At 39.1% G+C, this 16,357-nt stretch overlaps 2 protein-coding genes across 3 annotated transcripts; both read right to left on the bottom strand.

Moving 5' to 3' along the window:
- Window positions 1–271: 271 nt before the first annotated feature.
- Window positions 272–8,159, bottom strand: LOC120785436 (putative monooxygenase p33MONOX). Of its 2 annotated transcripts, none has more exons than XM_040120156.1 (8): window positions 7,608–8,159; window positions 6,452–6,516; window positions 6,107–6,294; window positions 5,783–5,894; window positions 5,459–5,586; window positions 2,506–2,657; window positions 2,133–2,305; window positions 272–1,586 (listed from the first exon to the last, which is right to left on the bottom strand). In XM_040120156.1, the coding sequence occupies exons 2-8, from the start codon at window positions 6,477–6,479 to the stop codon at window positions 1,381–1,383; spliced, it is 987 nt and encodes a 328-aa protein (XP_039976090.1). In that variant the 5' UTR covers window positions 6,480–6,516; window positions 7,608–8,159; the 3' UTR covers window positions 272–1,380. The 2 variants fall into 2 exon arrangements, with proteins under 2 accessions (XP_039976090.1, XP_039976091.1); XM_040120157.1 differs by lacking the exon at window positions 7,608–8,159 and adding an exon at window positions 7,525–7,589.
- Window positions 8,160–8,636: 477 nt separating this feature from the next.
- On the bottom strand, window positions 8,637–10,014 carry LOC120785438 (C-X-C motif chemokine 6-like). Its single transcript, XM_040120159.1, has 4 exons — window positions 9,818–10,014; window positions 9,517–9,634; window positions 9,076–9,153; window positions 8,637–8,921 (listed from the first exon to the last, which is right to left on the bottom strand). The coding sequence occupies exons 1-4, from the start codon at window positions 9,879–9,881 to the stop codon at window positions 8,888–8,890; spliced, it is 294 nt and encodes a 97-aa protein (XP_039976093.1). The 5' UTR covers window positions 9,882–10,014; the 3' UTR covers window positions 8,637–8,887.
- Between the last annotated feature and the right edge of the window lie 6,343 nt (window positions 10,015–16,357).

Below are 16,357 nucleotides of genomic sequence, written 5' to 3'. Positions count from 1 at the left end.
TCTGATTTACGAAGCAACCATAAATACATTAGGAACTGTCATGTGTAACACTCAAAACTCTAAATTTTGAACTATCAAAAGAGACAGCGGCTGTACTATAAATGCTTAACACAAAATAGTATTTCCTTATATTAAAATGTGTAATATTGAGAACACGTTGAGTGGATAGTATGACATGGGAGTAGGGTGCCTGTACAAGCACACTGTCTTACATTTCCAAATGTTTCCATCAGTAATAGGGAAAAAAAAAAAAAAAAAAAAATAGAATCAGTTTTTCTTGTTACTGTCAGATTTATTTACAGATGTAATTAGGAGAAACCTCCCTTGTGCAATTACGTATTGGAATTCAACTTTTTCAAATAAAACAGCAGGGATTCTTGTATTGTGACACACGCGCGCACACACACACACACACACACACACACACAAACTCACACACACACACACGTGAAAATTACCACTTCAATGCTTTGTATCTTTATAGCATGTTGAAACACTATTGTGATGCAATATAAAAATGAATAAATGAAATATACTACCTACTATTTAGAATGAACAAAAGTGAATTAAAACAGAAAAATATGAAAATACTTAAGTTGAAATAATAATAAAAATTAAAAATCACTTCAGGTCAGCAGTCATACTGTCAAAGTAAAATCAGACGCTCTTCCACATAATACAAAAACAAAAGCTGAACTTAGATGGCAAGAAAGCCAAAAGCAAACACGCCGCAAGTTTAGGCACAATATCAGTCATACCACACTATACTCTGCATGCTAACAGAGAAAGCACTACACAAGTACAAAAATGTGAGGTTATTCAGAATAAAATAAAATAAAATAAAAAAATTCAAATGAGGCATTATGAGTTAAAATAGCTGGTCAGTTTTAGTATGAGAGGTAATGCTAGAGTGATCAAATTTAGCAAGGGGCTGACAAGATATTTCAATGACTTCAATCTCATGCCACCACTGACAATGGAACGAGGACAGCAAAGCAATTCATGCCATTGCACCCATTATGTAAGAGAATAATAATAATACAAAGCCGTAACATCTTTATGGATGACAAATGAAATTACTTCATTTGGTATTTTATTTGGACCAATGAGCTGGAATAGATAAGAATGGGATGGTATGGACTAATAGAAGATAGCAAACCATCTGATTATGTCCACTGGGAGGAGTAACAATGAGGCAATGTCTCTGGGGCTGCTGAGCTAATACTGTAGGGGTCCTCATTCCTCTCAGCCCCAGTGAATTTGCAGGGAGGCAGAGGGGACAGAGGAAGCCAGGAAAGCAAATGAGGAACCAGATGGAGAGAAAAAAAAAGAACTACTTAGGATATGGTACAGAGGTGTAACTACAAAGCTGGTCAGGCTTCAGAAGCCAGAAGGTGTTAAAACATTCATGTCCCGAGGTTTAAGTTTGTGTGGCCGTGGGGGCACCCGCTTGGCCTCAATGCCCGAAATTTCAATCTTGGGTGGCATGAAGTTGGCAGGGTCCTCCACCCTGAGGTTGACCTGGGTGTTGGTGCCATCCATGGTAGAGGACTTCTGCAGGCCAAAGTAGGACTGCAGTGAAAAGCCTGCAGGAGAGAAGAGGAAGTGGTAGATGTTGTCATTAATAACCTAAATCTAGCTGTTACAGGGATCAGCTTAACTATCACGATTTTAAAGAGTAACTTTAACACCCCCTGAAAGTCTTCATTTTTCTCATGTCCAGTGGTTTAACCTCTCACCTTGCTGTAGTGATGTACAGGTGTACTGAGGACACCATTTCATCACTGTTGGGTGTGGTTTAAGGTGCAAAAAGACAAACTTATAGACTTCACCCACCAGAAAACATAGAGGTATTAATGTTTGTCTAATGTTAATTTTTGTATTAAAATAACAACACTCCTGCCTAGTAATGCAAGATTTTGTGTGGTTGGGCAATCTTTATTACATTCGGATTACAGAGTGTTGCTTCTACACAACCTCACCCTGTCACTGGAAAAACCCCACTGATTTCAAGAGCTATTCAGTTGCTAACAGGGTCGTGACGAAGGGTTCAACCTAATGCTATGAGAATCTATTCAATCAAGTAAAAAAAAAATGAAATAAAGTCAATATCCAGATGCAGGATCCCTCACCTGTGTTGGTTTCAGAACCTGGGTCAGTGGGGGACTTCTGTACCACAGACCGAGTTCCAAAGAAGCTCCACTTCTCTCCACCTCCTCCCTCATTTCCTCCCATGTCTGTGGTGGGGTTTGGACTGTGCTCTGGGGTGGCAAGAAAAGGCACAGGGCTCAGCTGGAACCAGCTCCTGTACTCCCACCAAGCAATGAGCATACAAGAAAACATGTGAAGGATAGGCCATATAGCACCTCACATACAGGCCATGTTGGGAAATAAAGCATGTTATGATTAGGGGGTCTGCTTCCACTCATTTCTACATAAGATTTTCGATCTGAGCTTATTTCAAATAAGAATATTAGCCAATCCTTTCAGCAGCATGATGCTTACCTGCGACTAGCAGCCGGAGACGCGTGGGGACTAACGCAGGGGGTGACGGAGGGTGTGACGGAGGGGGTGACAGAAGGGGTGCCACTTGGGGTGGATTGTGCTGATGTTGTAAGCCTGTCCTCCTTGAAGTCCCCGCTTGGCATTCTCAACTTCTGCACAGACAGAAAAACAAGCAATTTAACAAAAAAACAATGAAGAAATGCCATCCACTGATCCAGAATTACCCTGTACATTAGAAAGGGATTAAAAAAGGTTTTAATATTGAGAACCAAGGTTGGCTGGTTATTAATTTTTGATTTATGCACGCTATAAAAAAAAAAAAAACAGCAAAGCTGTGACACTTTTCCCCCTGTGTCCATGTTCGACTATCAGCACAGTTGGTGACAGATGTGTCAGAGACAAAACATTGATCTTATTTAAAGAGCAAACACTCCCTCAATACACAATGCGAAAGGTCAGCAGTGTTGTTCTGGATCTGCAGGTCAAAAATGATAAGGTGTGTAACAGATCCTCAGAACCTATCACCCGTGACCATGTAGTTTGGGTGGGGGGAGAGAGAGAGAGAGAGAGAGGACTTCTCTATGATAAAATTATGGTGATCTAATGATGAGCCATATTATTAATAACCCTCAAAATAAGATTATATAACATAAGCACTGACATGTTGCACTACTTAAAAGCCATCACTGCAGTGAATATAAATTGCTTAAAAGTCAGTCTGAAAACTGGTTGCTCTACCTGCAATACCAGCCAAACCATGAATCCAAGTGAATATAACCTAGTCTGGTTTTCCTCTTCAAGTCAAACAGTAAATGGGGAAAAGCTAGTTTTAGATCCTGATAACTCTAACAAGCTAAATACACGTTCTCTGTTCACCCATACTTGCCATGTTGTTTAGGTTTATTTCAGTAATGACCTCTGGAGGAATGTTTTCAGACTTCAGTCTCCATTCAATGTGGAAATATTCTCATCCATGTGTCAAGTGTCCTTCCAAACTCATATTAGTCTTGTATATGTGGTCCTGAATTCTATTCAGGGGAGTTGCTATCATGCAAATGAATCACATGTAGCGTCCCCATGGCCTTTAAACCCCTGTGTATTATTTGGGGCTGGTATCCTGTTAGATTTCATCACTGCTCCAGCCCCGCTGGACCTCAGCCAGAATACTCCAAATCAGGACTCAACAACAGTTTGCAAGGTGAAACTATTTCTGTGTGATTCATAAACTGTTGGGGAGCTGCAGTGGAAACAATCATATTAAAAAAGGCCAAATAAAAAACCTGTTCCAAGTTAAAACCCGTGCTTCTAATGTCTGTATTTGATCATCTTCTGTATTTATTAAAGAGAAACATATATATTTTATTACAAATAATTTGTATTGTTATATAACGGGAGCACAATGGAGGCAAAGGCATGACTGGTGTTGAATATGTTTAAAATGAACCTAAATGTAAAGGGGCAAGAGGAACTAGTCCCAGTTTGTACCTCTCACTTATAATCACAAAGCTAGATGACAATATGAGGGACACAAACTGGGGCTAGTCTCCCTCAGGAGGCTGGGGTTGCACAGGGGCATGAGGGAAATGAAATCTAATACAATCGTGGGAATGGTCTTTGATGAATATCCTCCGCTGTAGCTTCCATTCACATTAAGCAATATTACCGTTAAGTGTAGCAATAATGTTAATCAGTGAGTGCTAAACTAAGCTAGGCTAACTGTAGCTGAACTGCCACACAACAACTACTAGACAGCTACAATTCATGAAACTCTCTTTACTTCTGGCCCGGTTATGAGCTCCACAGTAGTTTAACTAAAGTCGACATAGGCTGATAATTCCCAGTTAATGTAATGGGGAAAATAGTTTGTTTACTAGGGTTAGCTCTAATGCCAGCTTGACTAGCTAGCCTACAAGGTTGCTTTGCTAACGGCCTGCTTTCGGGCCAGAATGTAGAAATACCGTTAGCTTAATAGAATAACTTCTTGACATACCTTTTTATGATAAGTTTTCTTTCACGCTCCAGTCCGATAGATTCCTTCATTTTGTCCATAATTAGCTGTTTTTACAGGTTTAAGGGACTATTATTTCTCGAAAAAACAGACGTTGTCGTCTGTACACACCGCAGGCGGCCTCCAAAATGTCGCTGTTTTGTTAGGGGCTCGGTGATTGGTCCGCTTGAGAAAATAAGGGGGGTCGATTCATTTTAGGGCGTTGCCTGGCAACATTGCTGCTAGAAGCTCCAGTCTATGGAGCCACCACAGAGCTGATTACGTAATTTGTTTACCAAGATGTTGTTCCATGTTTAGCCAGCAGTCACTCAACAGGGCTAAGACAATATAGTATCACCATATAATTTCACACAACAATACTTCCTTATTTGAACTAATTACACAGACACCGGCATTCTTTTAGTATGAATATAGTCCTCACAATGTTTGTGATCTTGTGTGTTCCACATTACAGCACTGTGGAATCTAGTTGTACTTCTGACTGGTCAGCTGATGGCAGGTGAAACGTTAGCAATGGGGTGGTGGGGGTTGGTGTGGGGGGCGCAGCTATGCATGCACAGTGCCCTCTTCTGTGACTTTCTATATCAGTCTTTGCTAAACCTTCCATGTATGAAAGATAATGCAAAAATACTTCATTCTTACAACTGCTTAATTTTTAAGATAAATTTTGTGTTTCTGTTTGTGCAAGTTGTTTTTTCTTTTTTTTGCACTGCATTATGATCATGAAAACATATTTTTGGAGGTTGTGTGACATTTCCAAACTAATTTTTCCAGTCTGTTGTATTCTCATGAACCCCATCAGATATACCTGATCAGATAGTAATGCCTGTGACCTTTCATTTAGGCCTAAACTTTGTAATAAACCAGCAATAATTGAGACAGTGTGTAAGAGTTTTGGGGTTTTTTTTCACGTCAAGCTTCTACCTAACATTTGTTTATACTCACTGGCAGTGTGCCCTCACTCAGTCGGTGAAAGCAAGTGTCCTCAGCGGAGAGGCCCTTGTGGGGAGAATAACCAGCGTCTGTCAGCCCTGCCTGGTGCTCAAACCTCTGGAGGTTCTCCTGGGTTTGCTCTAAGTGAAGATAGGCATAGAGTCAGCAGTGGAGATAAAATTAGTCAGTGTTTTAATGTGCTGCACTCCATAAGAGATTGCTGATACTCTGAAGAAAGTTTATCAACTTAGTTTATCTGACTCTTTGTATGTTTAGATATTTATCAAAATGAAAATAAATGTTCTTCAATTAAGTTACTCGGCTTTGTCAACTTACTGATCATAAGTGAGCTCATTAAGGAGGTGGCTTTGGCTTTCACCACAGGCACTGGGGACTTGGCTGGCGCTGCTGCCTCAAAAGTCAGCAACTTCCCACCACTCTCACCCTCCTGGTCACACAAGTTTACACTGTTAAAGAGTAACTCACAAACCAGTTACAGAGCAGATATCTGAGGAAATCAACTCTGTACTGGAATGCATCTATCCTCCAAAGACAGATTTCACACAAGCCAGAGCAATCAACATTTTGTCAAGGTAACACATTAATATCTCCCAAACAATTTGGGTCAGGCAGTAGTATTACAAACAAACAGGGAAGCACCTCTGCAGTGTTCCTGAACTTGTGCTGTGGGATGACAGGATCTTTCCACAACATGTTGACAGTCATGTCTGGAGGTGGTGAATGCATGGGGGCATCCATGTGCTCATCATAGCTCATATTGTGCCGAGACACTCCAATAGGAGACGATAAGGGGCCGAAGAGTCCGGACGCTGGGCCTGGCTCAAGTGCTAAAGTGTGTAAATAAACACACGTTAGTTTGCACAAAGAAACTATTTCTGCTATCTCCGCAAAACCAGCAATTATTATACAAGGTAGAAAATGTAAAGATTATCATGCACGTGTAAGTATGTTTGTTAATTCGCTAAATCTAAATTCCTTTCTTACCTGGAACGTCTTCCTGTCTTGAGGCCATTTTGACACCAGAGCAGAGAGGATGGCTACAGGAGACTCTGGAGGGCGACAGTGTGGAGGTCAGCTACGCCTGATTTCGGACTCCAAACCCGAACACTTCATCACATGATCACATCACATCACACTGATACAGGGTCATTTGTCAGATAGAAAGGCGTGCGCCTATGGAGGCAAAGTGTGTGGCTCAAGAACATGTCAGCCCTGTCACCACAGCCTCGGAGAAGAAGCAATAAAGAAGTATATGCATGCGTGTTCTTATTAGCCAAACCATGGTTATGTCAGAGAATAAATATGTCAGAGACTTGTATTTACTGTGCACAGTGCATGGTGTCCGGTTCCTGGCCTGCTCCAAATAGAACCAGAGAGTCTGGTTACATCCGTGTCATTACTATTAGTTAATGTCAGAGTCACCCTCATATACCAGCCTCTGCTTCTCTCTATGGCAGAGCAAAACAGGCAAACTGTGAACTTAAGCAGGCTCATTTTCACACGGAAATTATACTCGTGGAATTAAAGAACTACTGTTTGTCTGACAGACTGGATCCTGTTCTGCAATGAGTTCCTTATTTTGTATGACTCAAAGAAAGCCTCCTTTATTCCCACTGTGCTAGGGTGAACCGGTCTAGCAATGTTTTAAGGGCACGTCTTATCGGCCCTGTCTGAGCTCACCTCACCTCACCTACCCCCCCCTGGAATCCACCTGCATCTCCCCCATCTAAATGGACGATGATAGGACCGTAATTTGCAAAATGTAAAGCTCAACTCTGCGGACAAAGTTTAGATGCAGGACAAAGTTTAGATGCAGACAGCTGACATCCATCTGCTGCTGTTCACGCCAGCGCTGGGGGAAGCCAGACACAGTGACTTGCAAAAACAGGGACCGATGTCACGCCATGTTCGCGTGGGAATAACGTCCAAAAGAAACAGTAAACTAGGATCACAATAACAAAAACAATTCGGATATGGGGGGGATTTTCCCACCTGAATTCCATTCACTAAAAACCGAGTGTTTAAACCATTTATGGAGGGGTGTGCCATCGTCTCACCACTTCATCACAGCCCGTGCCCCGTTATTATTCATTCGCGTCGTTCACGTGGACATTAGTTTGTCGTGCAGTCCAGATCTTACCTCGGCCCGTCGATACTCGCCCTCCTCTCCCGCTGAGATTACTCCACAGCTGCAGTGACGTTTAGCTCGTCGCGGGCGCGCCGCTGCAACAGACTGAGCCAACAAGCGCTACACGTTTGGTCAGCGGTCGGTTCACCCATGACTTTTGGACAGGCAGAGAGTAAACAGAGCTCAGGCTGCAGCGCAGAACCGGCGAGCGCCACCGGCAACGCAGCCGGCGGAAGTGATGACCCGAAACTTAAAAGCCTGCACCATGTAAGTGTGGTGCAAGACAGCACTGATGGAAAGTCTTACCCTATTATATACGACAGTGCAAACACGTGTGAGGAAACACAACTGAAATGTTACATTTCAAAACTGGGATGGATAGGCAGAGTAATAGGCAGGCTCAGTAATAAATGGTTAGAAGGTTTTCTGTAAAAAATTATGAGACAATAAAACTGGCCCCCATCGGTTAAAGATGAGGCAAAGGTTGGGGTTAGGCATGTATAATTGTAGTGGTAATGGTTAAGGTTAGGGTAAATTCCCCAGGAATAAATTAAAGCAAGTATGTGTGTGTGTGTGTGTGTGTGTGTGTGTGTGTTTGTGGTGGGAGTAGAGGATTACAGCCTATGAGACACAGCTGAGGTGCACCGCCCCCGTCAGAGTTGAGTGGGAACACGGTGTTGGTGGGTCATTGACCCTGTGATCCCAGAGTCTGCCTGCAGCTTTGTTGTCCCCTGGTATCTGATACATGTAAGTACTGCTAAGACCTAGTAATTGTGTCTAGAAGACACCTTAGAGCCTAACTCCCCATGATATTTCATGCCTTGCAACCTAAGCCTGTGTGAGATCACAGGATATGTGGACTGACACATATGACACATATTCTATGCTTTGGCAGCCCTGAACCACAAGGTAGCACTGTTTATATACGCCACAAACAGTATCAGACTTTGCTGAACAGAACACAATTACTCAGTGCTACACTGATTTTTGTTTTTATTATTATATAATAAATGGAAGTTATAAAAATCCAGAATAACTTGGTTTACTACACAAAAACATTCATAAAAACAAAATGGAGGAAATAAGATAGAACGGATATATACTGTAAGTGCACATGAGTATAAATAGAAGATAAATAGACAAAAAATTTTCATTCATTTCACATCTACTCTACATTCATTAAAGGTGCCTGTGTTCAGGGGTCAGAGGTCATATGCGCTTCTTGTTCATCCAGAACGGAGTTAAAGCGTCAGACGCGAGCTATGGTGGTGCTGCCTGGGTTTGAAGTGAAATCATTTGAGTGTGGTAGTGGTTTTCCTGTTCTTTCTAGAAATGACAAGAAAACAAGAAGGGCAAACATTAGACACATTGCAACAGTGTGGAGAAGACATGTTACTCGTTGTTATTTCTATCAAATGTGGTGGTCGGTGTATTCTGAAGTTGAGGCTTTGATTCAGGTCTGTACTGTATAGATACTCACATGATGTTAGCCAGGAGTTTTTTCACTCCATTCAGTTTGGGGTTCAGGCAAAAGCGACGGCCACTGTTGGCGGTTACACTGTCGAAATGGACAATAGAGATACAGTCAGTTCAGCTGAAGGGATGTAGGAATGATACCCTTTTTCACCAGAACACAACAGATAAACAGATATATAGATGAGCCATGCAGCTAGACAAACAGATATAAGTAGTTTTGAGAGACTGTGATCTGCCTCAAAACGTTACATCAGTGCTCTTTTAAATGTTCTCTCTTCAATAAACTTTAAACGCTTGAACTGTTGTAGACATTTTATAATGTTGTTTAATTCCATATGAACATAGTGCTTTATTTGAGCTACAGTAAGTCTATACCATCATCAAATCTCCCAATAACATCACACATTTGCACATTCTTGCTTAAAAAAAAAATAGTCCAGCTTACACAATCTCCACTTTGTCACAGAAAATGGTTGCTGGGTGGATATGGATGTCCTTTATCGTAGCATTGCCAATACCATGCCGGACACTCTGACACAGACATATCTGTCGTGATTCATTGACTAGAGAGGAAGACGAGGAAAGAAACATTTTATTTAATCATAATCCTTTTGACTGCACAGAAATCCATGTTACAGCTACCAAGATTAATCAAAATACATCAATAAAGGTTTTGGATCAACAAAACAAATCTCATGTTGTCCATACTAGAATCCAAAATTATGAAAATTGGGATAAAAACTTACGTTGGGCTCTAGAGATGCAGACCATGACGGCCAGGAGCAGAAATACTTTGATAACGCTGGACATTGTTGGTTTCCTCTTTTGTCAAGATGACAGTGTTGCTGGGAAAAAAAAACCCTTGGTGTTTGGGTTGAAGATGATAGAAAGAATCTGTAATAAGTGCAGCAAGAGTGATGAGCGAGTGGCAAAGTAAGCAAAGTGTGTTGACAGAAGCACTGTGAGGAGTAGAGGATGGCAAGGCGCCTTAAATACGCTCTTTGGGCACATACCTCATCTTTCCTTTGATGAAGGGATTTTTTTGAAAGTGGAAAGTGAAACTTCAGAAACCACAAGAAAAAAAAGAGTTTACTCATTCCACTGGCCTTCTAGTTATCTTACTGATCATCTGGCTAGATACTAGACTATAGAAGTACATTATATATTATTTATGAGAATAAAAAGGTAAAAAAAAACCAAAAGTGTAACTTGTTGGACCTGTAAACCTGCGAGTAAAATTAAACTTTTACATCAAACTTGTACTTACACTGTTTGTGTAAATAATCATGTGACTAATGAACAAATGTTTTTGTACATTTTGCAAATTTTCTTTTTTTTTGATGACCATGAAGAGCAAAGACCCAAACAAATGGGCCCTGTTAAAAAAAAAAAAAAAATCTATGTTAAATGATGACGTTTAGGTCACTTGTTGTCTATTTCCCATTTGTGCCTACTTGTGATATAAAGTTAACTTATATCATAAAATATCATACCGAAGAAAAAAGAATGACAAATCAAATCTCTTTTACTTTGGTATATTGTCATATCCCTTCCTCCACAATCAGGATTAAAATGTAAAAGAGGACAAATTATTTGACCTGTCAGTACATCGAGTGCCATTCTCATGTTCCTGATTGACTTGGTAAAAAGTTTGCAAATGGATTTTTTAATTAATTTAGTTAAGATATGTGTGGACTATTTTACATTTGATAACAGGGTGCGTGGTGATCTTTGTGAGATGGGGTTCTGATGTATTTTGTGGGCATCCGTGGTTAACACGTTTAGCGTGTACATAAGCAAATCAAATGTGTGAGTGCTGCGAAAAAATGCAAGCATGATTTCTTTCCACTGTAGGTGCATGGTAGTTACACTGTCGTGACAATTGGGGGTGTGGATGTGGGGTGGGTGGGGTGTGAATAAATCACTAATATTCGCCTCATCTGATTGTCATGTTAGATTCTTATCTTCATTTCCTCATAACATGTATATTTTAGATATGTTATTACTATTATATTATCTGTATTTGATATTAACACCACCATCGGAATTTTTCCTTTCCTTTCTGTTTTGGATACCCTTCCCTTTTCTATAGTATTCAGGCCACAAAGATGGAATGAAGCAAAAGTAAGATGGAGTGTGAAGAATACTGAAATTATACTGAAAATCCTACTTTCACGTAACGCACTAAACCATTTGCCATGAAGGGTATTAGAGAATACATGATCGTTAAAAAGAATGAAAAATAACACTAAATGTGACAGCTGAATTGCTGCATTGTCATATCACTTTCTCACTTACCGTCCCTCTATAGTGCTCTGTATACTGACAGTTATGGTTTTACTTGCCCAGATTTTGAGATTTCTTTGATGACAGAAGTCTCAGAGACAGATATGAAAACACCAGGGCAACTAAAACTAGCACTTGCCTGTCTGGGTGAATCGACCTTTTAACCATGGTGACATTGCATTTTAATATTATCCAGTGGGTTTTGAAAAGGCTTTGTGAGAGTGTAGGAGCATTGAATCATTCAGTGTATCTTAAAAATGATCATATTTGGAAATACATAGTTCTACATTTATTTATTTCTTTTACTATCTTTTTTTTATTGTCTTCTGCTGGTTTTGTAGTAAAAAAAATATTTTTACTTGTTGTGTCATCACACAGGTTTCTAAATTTTTTCAAATTCTGTCAAAACCAAGAAGTGTAAATTTAAGACGCGGGGGTCTTCCCTGGCAATAAAGCACAGCGAAAGGGACTTTCTTCTGTTGCTGCATATAGTACAGACTAAACCACACTAGTCAGGGGGTCAACAAGAGCGATTTCTCTAGAAACAGTCACAATCACAAAAGACAGCTTATAACACATATTAAATCCCATTACAAAAAAATGAAGGCATAATTTACTATAATTACATTATAGTTACACTGTTGTGACATTTGTGGTGTGAATAAATCCCTAATATTGGCCTCATCTGATCGTCATCTTAGATTCTTGTCCTCATTTCCTCATTATGTATATGTTATATATATTATTATTATTATAGCATCTGTATTTGTAAATAACACCGCCATGATATAGCTATGTCTTCCCTAAGGTCACAGGTTTGAAAGGAAATGCTTGGTTTCAGCAGAAAACTCGGTCCGAATGTGAGTTCCACTTTCACTTGCTGGACAAAGTGAACTCCTGTAAAAAAAAATTTTTTTCATTTTCTATTTTGGATAGACAGCTCTTTTCCTCTGCATTTAGGCCACAAAGATGGAATGAAACAAAAGGAAGATGGAGTGTGAAGAATACTGAAATTATACTACAAATCCTACTTTCTCATAATGCACTAAACCATTTGCCGTGAAGGGTATTAGGAAACACATGACACAGATAGTTTATAACACAGATTAAATCCTATTACAACACAAAAAATGTCCAGAAAAATGTGAGTCATGAAACAAGCATTTCTCTGGTTGACTTATCGGGGCTATTTAGACAACTCACGACAGTTGCCAAAGTGCTGTATCCTCTTGCCACCTCTCATGGGTTTTACTTATTGGGGACTGGAGAGTACACCAGCTCACATCAGTAAAGTAAGGCTTGTTACTTTACTCAGTCACTGGCACAGGAACAAAGAAGGGTGACTGGATACCAGTACATACACCGATCAACCACAAGATTAAAAGCAGCTATACCAGTTAGAGAAGTTACAATGTAATGGTTATACATGTAAATATACACCCCTTAGCCAAAACAATAAAACTACAACTGTTTTTGGCTGATCAGTGTATATGACCACTAGCATGGTTCATGGAAATAGTTGTTTTTTTCTATTTGCCCTATTGACAAATGGAGGTCGTAAATGCGGGTTTGGGTATGCAAGGGGATTGCCAATTAAAACCATTTGTAATAATTCATGTTTCATTTTTGTGAAGCAGTTCATCTCTTTACCAAAAGCAAATACCACAAAGTATGGCCACATATTAACCGACAGGAACTAATAATGTCAGCAGAGTCGCTTCCTCTGTAGACTGTGGATATACAACCTAATGTGGTTGCACTTCTCATTTAGTTTAATGAAGTGATTTCTGCAAACAGCAGACAAGCTATGATGAAATAAATAGTTTGCTGTGTTGGAAAACAAAAAAATACTGAATTGGAAACATACAGTACAAAAAAATCAGTGGTGGAACAAGAATTCAAACTCTTTAAAAGTACCAATACAAATAAGTAATAAAGTACTCCATTATATGTAAAAGTCCTGCATTCAAACTCCTTCTTGTCTTGAGTCAAAGTACAGGACCTTTTTTCCCTGTTTTCTTTTTTTTACCTTTTTGCGTTTATTTAATAGTGGTAGTAGAGTTACAGACAGGAAATGTGTGTGTGTGTGTGTTTGTGTGGGGGGGTATGTTGGGACATGCAACAAAGAACACCTGGCTGGGAGTCAAACTCACTCTGCAGAAAAAAGACTCCTGTCAGTGATTGTTATATTATCAGATGATTAGATTGTAAATATGGATGCATTAATCCGTAAGTAGCATTTTAATGCTGAAGCTGGTCATTGTAGTTTAACTACTTTATAGTTTATTTATTCTCTTCTTATTTTTCCCTTTTGTTTCACCTTTCTGTGTATCACGAGACTGTCTAAAAAGTTTAAAGGGGAATCACTCGTTTGCAGAGCTGCTAACAGATCCTATTAGACATCTGAAATGTGACTAGGGGCCTGAAGTAGCCACTGCTTTTTTTTTTTCATGAGGTCAGAAGTCAAAAAGTTTGGGAACCCCTGGTTTAATCTTTAACAATCTGTTTATTTCATCAGCTCATCACAGCTTTCAAGTTAAAATATTAATTTGAAAAATAACTAGTAACTATAGTTGTGAAATGAATATAATGGAATAAAAAGTACAATATTTTCATCATAAATTAATGAACTAGAAATATAAAGTTGCATACTTTATCTCTTTATCTCTGGTCTCAGCTGGTCACACACTGCTGCCGTGTACAAATCCTTATTGGTCAATGTCTACACAAAGTAGGAACAGCCGTTATATTATTTTAAACATTCTATACACAGAAGTTAAGCCTCTGGACTTGTAGAGTTTCTTCATACATAAACAACTGTTTTTGTGTTGCTGATGTTGAAAGGGCACACATTAGTTTCAGTGGATATTCTGAGGATTGTTCCTTTGTGTGGTTGTTTCTCTCCGACACATGGTTTAGATTGTTCCTTATATATTAAAGGTCCCAGGTTAGTCAGTTTTCAGTTTGTTCTCAAATTTAGTATAGCTGAAGATAAGAATGATGTTTTACAAATGTAATTAATTATTTTCAGAGATTCAATAATTTTATACTAATCAAAGTATTAAAAAATGTTTATATATTTGATGAGGTATATTTTTTTAATATACAGTTTTGATTGGCTACCAGTTTGGTAACAATATAACAAATGTGCTGAGGTAAGTGTGAAAAGAAAGACTTCCTGTGACAGTGAAGGGGGTTTTTTCTTACTGGAACCATTGACGTTTATTTTTCCCCCCTTGCACTGGCATTTCCTCCAGTTTATGTCCATGTGTCTGTGTGTCTGTCACCGATAAGTTTGTCATCAGTTCTTCTAATGGAAAATTCTGTTTTAGTACAACTTGGTTCTTGTTCGGGGTTTAGGCCATGATTTTTTGTGCCTCGGAAGTAGCTGCTGAGATCTGGGAACATGGCAACATGGGCACGAAGAACCTGTCTGGTCAGACAATCAAACAGGTTGTAAACAAGCCAACTATTTAGCAAGAATTAAATAACCCACTATATTTGGTAAAGCCAAAAGTAAGAGAACCCAAAATGTTGTTAATAATCCCCTGTTGCAACTACTCAAAGTACTGGAGGCCAAAATGGAATCTAGGAAGGAGGTCTGCAAGCTCTAACGGATGTTAGTTTGGTTAATTTATTCACTGTTCACATTTGTTTTTTCATCCAAATAAGTTTGTTTGTTGTAAGGGCTTTGTTTAAAACCTGTATGATTGTCTGACTGCTCGTGTGTCTTGCCCCATCAACTTTTTTTTTTAGCAATTTCACTACATCAGCAGATTTCAGCAATCAACTTAGTGTGAGCCAAGTCATTATTACTAATAGGAATGTTGGCCAATTATGAAAATAAAACCCAAGATGTAATAAATCAGAAACATGATTTAAGCTGTTTAACTAAAAAGGGCATTGTGTTCATTGTTTGGAGGGAGGGATCCTCAGCTTAGCCTAACTACGCTTGATCTACACATAAATCAAGGGCCTCAGTACCATTCAAAGCTCTGAAATGCAAGGGCAGAATCATCTCAAATACTTTTCCTTCTGTGGTCACAGTGATCAACAGCAGAGAGTTAAGCATGGACATTTTCATTGTCCATCTTGCTGGAATGGAATAACTTGTGTCTTCTGTTTTATTGTGATGTGTTGTTGATGTTTAGCATTAAGGGAGCTTCAAGATCATTTTTCTTTTGTTAGAATTATGTATGATCTTAAACGGTTGATTCACCCTATTAGTAACATATTTTACCACTTACTGTAGTGATACTGAATCGTGGAGATAGTTTTGTTTTTTGACCATGCGAGATTTCTGCCTCCACTCCAATACAATGTTGATGAAAGGAATTTTGTTTATTTTTTGTTTAACTGAAAAAAGTGTATTTGATTAGTGATCCAACAGCAACATTGATTTTCCAGAAACAGTGTTCCTGTTACTGTAGATAATCTACCAAGCCCACAGGGAATAATCTTCCACGGGACTATGGTGCACACTGTTTCTGGAAAGACATATTGTTTCTGAATTTAACTTTTCAGTGTTTTAGTAGCTCAAACCCTGGACAAGTAAATAAAAAACTAACTGTATGGCTAGATACCAGTACAGGTGAGTGATAAAATATGTTATTTTTTAATTTGTTTTTGTAATCTTGGTGATCTGACCCTTTATCCATCACCACTGACAATGTGACAATTAAAAAAAAAAAAAAATCAGTGCGTTCTGCTGGTTCCCTTAAACTCCCATTACAAAAGGAAAGAAGGGAGGTCCAAAACATGTGGGTGCCCATGCAGCTTTTGTTGTTGGGACCAGGTCTCTGATCCTTAAATCTTTAACTGCCAGGTTCAGAATAACTACACACCCAAAGTTAATTCATTATCGTTATCAAGTTTATGGGAGATTTGAGATTATTATAATGAGGGATGAATGATATAATCCTGCCCTCTAGTGTTTCAGATTCAAAACTACATCAAATGCTCGCTTTGAGTTATTATGTGTTTTCTGGCAAAACCCATTC

Source organism: Xiphias gladius, chromosome 23 (assembly GCF_016859285.1).
Source record: "Xiphias gladius isolate SHS-SW01 ecotype Sanya breed wild chromosome 23, ASM1685928v1, whole genome shotgun sequence".
Taxonomy (NCBI): domain Eukaryota; kingdom Metazoa; phylum Chordata; class Actinopteri; order Istiophoriformes; family Xiphiidae; genus Xiphias; species Xiphias gladius.
Note: the sequence above shows the minus strand (reverse complement) of the source record. Positions and strands in the feature narration are given on the sequence as shown.